A 6,000-nucleotide genomic window follows, 5' to 3' on the forward strand; every position below is an offset into this window, starting at 1 on the left:
ACTGCAGCACCTAAGGGGTTACAGTTTTGGGGCAGAGTTATCTGCCAGCCGTGTTTCCCCTGCAGATGACAACACACTTAACACTGTTACGACTGTGCCCGGTCGGGTGTATTTTCGGCAGAGTTTCTTTACCCCTCCTTGCTTGTCCTCCTTAGTGAGATCTGGGCCAGATTCTTAGCGTTTGAAAGCAACATCGGCGACTTAGCAAGTATTCTCAAAGTAGAAAAGCGAAGATACACTGCCTTCAAGGAGGAGTACGAGGGGAAAGAGACAGCTCTGCTGGTGGACCGGTACAAGTTCATGGACCTCTACCCCTGCTCTGCAAGCGAACTCAAAGCTTTAGGCTATAAAGTAAGTGGCGCAGACTCCGCACCCTCTTCTGATTCTGCCCCATCACTAGTAACAACAGGACGGCCTGTGGTGCTGGTATCAGAGGAGGGGTCTCCATCTATCAGTCGTGTGTCACTTATCCCGTGGGTGTCCCATCGATGTCTCTTGTGGAAAAATGTAAATGAAATGTAAATTTATTGCTCGATTATCTTTCAGGATGTCTCCCGTGCTAAATTAGCAGCCATGATCCCAGACCCTGTGGTAGCGCCTTCTATAGTTCCATCTCTTAAGGATGAAATTGACCGAAAACCGGAGTACCCCAAACCAGACACCAGCCAAATGATCCCATTCCAGCCTAGACACCTTGCCCGTAAGTCATGGTTACTATTCTAGACTGAGCTGACTCTCCAGGTGCCGCTTCTCTATGACAGATTTGTATTGTGTGTCCTCTAGCTCCCGGCCTCCATCCAGTCCCGGGCGGGGTGTTTCCTGTGCCTCCTGCTGCAGTGCTATTAATGAAGCTGCTTCCTCCACCATTGTGCTACCAGGTATGTGATGGGGGGCGTTAGATCCCCTTTGCTCAAGTTCCCATATTGACAACCAATGCAACCAATTATGTGGGACAAATATTCCTGTTTATTGGTATTCCCAAATGAGAGATAGGATGTGCCATATGTGCTATCAATGTGAGGCCCACCTTTAGGACTTAGGTGGAGAATGGGGTCTCTTGACCCATCTCATGAGGCCGCCACATCCAGACAGAGAGAGAATGAAGTAGTGACTGCACTTGTCCAATTCAGTCCCTGCATGGATGCGGCGACCGGCGGGTTGGGAGGCTCCCATGAAGCAGGACCTCTGCTGTCCAAAAGTGGGACCTGCATCTATCAGACATTGGTGGCTTGCTCTATTATGTATTCTTCATGTATATATTTGACTACAGCTTTATGGTTTTCCTCTTATTGATATACTAATACAACTTACCATGTATTCATCTGGACAGGGTCCCTTTGTACAGGTCGATGAACTTATGGAAATCTTCCGACGCTGCAAGATACCAGACAGTGAGTAGAAAGATTATTATTATTGTTTATATATATATATAGCACCATTAATTCCCTGGTGCTTTACATTATTATATTAATCCCATGGTGTTCTGTACATTATTATATTAATCCCATGGTGTTCTGTACATTATTATATTAATCCCATGGTGTTCTGTACATTATTATATTAATCCCATGGTGCTTTACATTTGGGGGTTACATACAGTACACAGAATATACAGGTAGATATAATACTAACAATAACCGACTGGCACAGTGGGGTAGAGGGCCGGGCCCGCGAGGGCTTACAGTCTATGAGAGGAGAGGGGTAGAGACAGAAGGAGAGGGGGAGACTGTACAGATGGGGGTGCGGTGATAGTGTTATTGGAGGTTGTAGGCCTTCCTGAATAGGGGAGTCTTCAGGGCTTTCTTGAATCCTGTGATTGTGGGGATCAGTCTTATGTGTCGTGGTAAGGAGTTCCAGAGTATGGGAGATGCACGGGAGAAATCTTGGAGACGGTTGTGTGAGGAGCGGATGAGAGCAGAGCGGAGTAGGAGGTCATTGGAGGATCTGAGGTTACGTGTGGGCAGGTAGCGGGAGATGAGGTCAGAGATATATGGAGGGGACAGGTGAGGATGAGGTCAGAGATATATGGAGGGGACAGGTGAGGATGAGGTCAGAGATATATGGAGGGGACAGGTTGTGGATGGCTTTGTATGTTAGCGTTAGTAGCTTGAACTCAATTCGAGGGACTGGCAGAGGGGAGCAGCCGATGAGGATCGGGGGGTGAGATGGATTAAGCGAGCAGCACAGTGTAAGGTGGACTGGAGGGGGGCGAGGGTGTTTGCTGGGAGTCCATGGAGAAGGGTGTTGCAGTAATCTAGGTGGGAGATTATGAGGGCCTGGACGAGCATTTTAGTAGTTTCAGGGGTGAGGAAGGAGCAGATTTGGTGGATGTTCTTGAGCTGGAGGCGGCAGGAGGTGTTGAGGGTTTGAATATGTGACTTGAAGGATAGGTCGGGGTCCAGGGTTACCACAAGGCATTGGGCCTGTGGGACAGGGGTAATTGTGGTTCCGTTGACTTTGATAGATGGGTCAGGTGGAGGGGCCACATTGGGTGGGGTGAAGATGATGAACTCTGTTTTCTCCATGTTGAGTTTGAGAAAGCGGGAGGAGAGGAAGGAGGCTACGGCCGCTAAACAATCTGGAACTCTGGCCAGCAGGGAGGTCATGTCTGGTCCAGAGATGTAGATTTGGGTGTCATCAGCATAGCAATGGTACTGAAAGCCGTGAGATTCTATGAGTTGGCCCAGGCCAAGGGTGTAGATGGAGAACAGGAGGGGTCCTAGGACGGAGCCTTGGGGGACACCTACAGAGAGAGGGCGAGGTGAGGAGGTGGTGTGCGAGTGGGAGACGCTGAATGTGCGGTCGGTGAGGTATGAGGAGATCCAGGAATGGGCCAGGTCTGAGATACCAAGGGATGAGAGAATTTCTAACAGGAGGGAGTGGTCAACTGTGTCAAAGGCAGAGGAGAGGGCGAGGAGGAGGAGGACAGAGTAATGGCGCTTGGTCATTAGTGAGATCTTTTGTCCTTCTGAAAGGTGCAGTTCATGTTAAGCAGGGGGTCCCCAATTTCACGCTGTCCCTACGTTGCTGGGGGAGGGGGTCCCGCTGTCCATACACTTCCCTGCTGCAGCCAGAAACCAGAGCAATGATTCAAGAAGGATCATCTGGTGCAAGTGGGAGAACCTGGTGTTACTGTACGCCATTCTATGCACTATATAGCAGTCTAGAGGTCTGTGTGATAGACGGACGCACATAAAACTGTATCGTATAAATAAGTATACCTCCAATGTGAACAGAGCCAAATACCACTGACCAGGCTTTTCTGTCCCTGCAGCTGTTGAAGAGGCCGTGAGGGTAATAACCGGGGGCCAGGCAGAACTCCTAATGGAAGGCAACGGCCCGGTAGAAGCGAACACCCTGATCAATAAATCCGTTAAAAGACCCAACGAAGATTCTGACGACGACGAAGAAAAGGGAGCGGTGGTGCCCCCCGTCCACGACATCTACAGAGCTCGCCAGCAGAAGAGGATTCGGTGAACCAGCGTCACACAGACATTTATCAACCAATGTATTCCTTCTGCCTCAAACCTCCTGCTTTAAGAAACGACTCCTGCCCCCGAGCCTGGCAAGACGGCCTCAGTGTCTGTAACAAAGACATTTCCAAGGAAACTTGTTCTTCTGGAAGGACAGAGTCAAGAAACGTACCTTCTCCTTCATTTTCCGCCTCTGTGTTTTTACGTACAATTGGAAGACTCCCCGGGGGGCTCCAAAGGTTTATTTTAACAAAACTGGAAAACTTATAATTGTGAATTTTTTTTATTTTTTTTTTAACATCGACTTAACATTTGGCGCCGATTTTCTCTGATTATTTGACTAGCGGGACAATACTAGACACTATAGGTTTGTTTTTTATATTTGCAGCAGAGTGGATTTCCATTCTCGTACACCAGAGGGCGCTGCAGCCTTTCGCCTTGTTGTGTTTTTGTTTTTTGTTTTTTTTAAATAAAGTCGCTGCTATTTAACAAAAAAAAACACTGTAAGACGTCCCGCCATCCTAAAACACTTTACTCTGCCTCTGTTCCCTCTGTAAATTGCACAACGTCCAGTGCTAGTATTCTCTGTGTTGCACTGCAAAAGACTTCAGGGAGAAAAAAAACCTAAAAACCCCGACAACAGGAAAAAAAAAAAAGCTTAAAGTGCAAATTTTTTTTTTTTTTTTTTTAATGAACCTCCATCTCCTGTTCACAGAACGGCTGTTTTGTACATGGTCCTTTTTTTCATACAATAAATATTTAATAAATACAACGTTTACGAGATTTGCTTCCTTCGGCGCTGCGAGGTCTCATTTTTGTTGATTCGTTTCTTTGCAATGTGATTTAATTTTTTTTTTAATTTTTTTTTTTCCCAGAATTGTTTTTGCAAAATAAAAAAAAAATAATTCCACCCCGTTCCGTATCCTTCTTGTTGTACCTTTTGCTGCTCTCTGTATTAGCGTCGACTCGTTGGGGGGGATTTATTAACCCATCTGTGACCGTTTACTGGTGTAGATGGGTATTAAGGTGGGGTACGGCCCTTTCTTGTGCCTGAGACGCGTCACATCCCGCTTTATATACCTCATTTGGTGCTTTCTGTGAGCGGAGAGGCCCAGGGTGGGGTCACCTCGGCCCAAACTTTATTACAAGTCATGGCAGAAATCTTGTACGAGTTATATAGGGGGTCAAGACCGTTCCTGACTGGTGTAGTTCCCATTCTGATTCAGGGGAATGCGCCTGATTTATTAAGGGGCCAGAGACTCTTGGAGTTTCAGGCATGTCACGTTATTCAGGGCCTTTATTAAAGGGATCCTATCATTCAGATTGAATTTTTGCTCCCTAACACGTAGGAATAGCCTTAAGAAAGGCTATTCATCTCCTACCTTTAGAGGTCTTCTCCTCGCCGCTGTTCTGTAGAAAGCCCGGTTTTTGCCGGTATGCAAATGAGTTCTCTCGCAGCACTGGGGGCGTCCCCAATGCTGCGAGAGAACTCTCCAGCGCCGCCTCTATCTTCTTCAGAAACGGCAACTTCTTCCGGCGCATGCCCACAGGCCACAAGAAAATGACCGCTTACTTATTGTGTAACGAAGCTGTTTGAGTGCTGGGGACAGCCCCCAGTGCTGTGAGAGAACTCATATTGGCGAAAACCGGGATTTCTACGGAACATCGGCACGGAGAAGACATCTAAAGGTAGGAGAGGAATAGCCTTTCTTAAGGCTATTCCTATGTGTTAGGGACAAAAAATTTGATCTGAGTGATAGGATCCCTTTAAATCTTAAAGGGATTGGCTGGGCTAATGTTTTTTCTATGACCTATCCTCAGGATAGGCCATAAATATCTGATTGATAGGGGTCTGACGCCTGGCGCCCTGACTGACCATCTGTATGTTGCCACTTCTGTCAGGGACCGAGACCGGGCCAAATATCAGAGCAGGGAGCAGACGGCGGCTTCACCATTGCACTCAACTCATCTGCACGGAAGCAGGGACATCCGAAATTAGTCACTGTCCTGCTGGACCCGGGACGGCTGGGAGGTAAGTACACCCATAACCAGCAGGGGGAGCAGGAAATACATATTACAGCCACCGCACATGTCCAGGACACGCCACATGTGATAGCCCCTGTAGTACACGGCGCGGCAGCCCTGTAGCACAGGTGGTTGGAGCATGTAGCGGTGACACAGATGGTAGTGAGGATGATGATGGTGGTGGTAGTACTTCATTATTTCCGTGCAGGACTGTGACCTCCTGTGTATCAGTGCAGTGCTGGAGGGCTGATCAGCCCCAGACCCTAAGGGGGAGGAGCTTGGCATAGACTTGGTGTCCATAGCAACCAATCACAGCTTTCAGTTTTGCAGAGCGGTATAAGAATTGTAATCTGCACTCTGATTGGCTGCTGTGTAATCTGCACTCTGATTGGCTGCTGTGTAAGCTGCACTCTGATTGGCTGCTGTGTAAGCTGCACTCTGATTGGCTGCTGTGTAAGCTGCACTCTGATTGGCTGCTGTGTAAGCTGCACTCTGATTGGCT

General features: G+C 47.9%; 1 protein-coding gene across 3 annotated transcripts in view; it reads left to right on the forward strand.

Annotated features, from left to right (window-relative positions):
• CSTF3 (cleavage stimulation factor subunit 3) overlaps positions 1-4,300 on the forward strand; it is a 44,890-nt gene extending 40,590 nt beyond the window's left edge. For 2 of the 3 annotated variants that reach the window (XM_075280904.1, XM_075280905.1), the window contains 5 exons: positions 156-351; positions 547-700; positions 784-878; positions 1,331-1,391; positions 3,275-4,300. In XM_075280904.1, coding sequence (XP_075137005.1) covers positions 156-351; positions 547-700; positions 784-878; positions 1,331-1,391; positions 3,275-3,477 — 709 coding nt within the window. In that variant the 3' untranslated portion in view covers positions 3,478-4,300. The remainder of the gene's footprint in view (positions 1-155; positions 352-546; positions 701-783; positions 879-1,330; positions 1,392-3,274) is intronic. The other variant, XM_075280903.1, reaches the window with a different exon arrangement.
• Positions 4,301-6,000: the final 1,700 nt, after the last annotated feature.

The sequence above is a fragment of the Leptodactylus fuscus genome, chromosome 7, assembly GCF_031893055.1.
Source record: "Leptodactylus fuscus isolate aLepFus1 chromosome 7, aLepFus1.hap2, whole genome shotgun sequence".
Classification (NCBI taxonomy): domain Eukaryota; kingdom Metazoa; phylum Chordata; class Amphibia; order Anura; family Leptodactylidae; genus Leptodactylus; species Leptodactylus fuscus.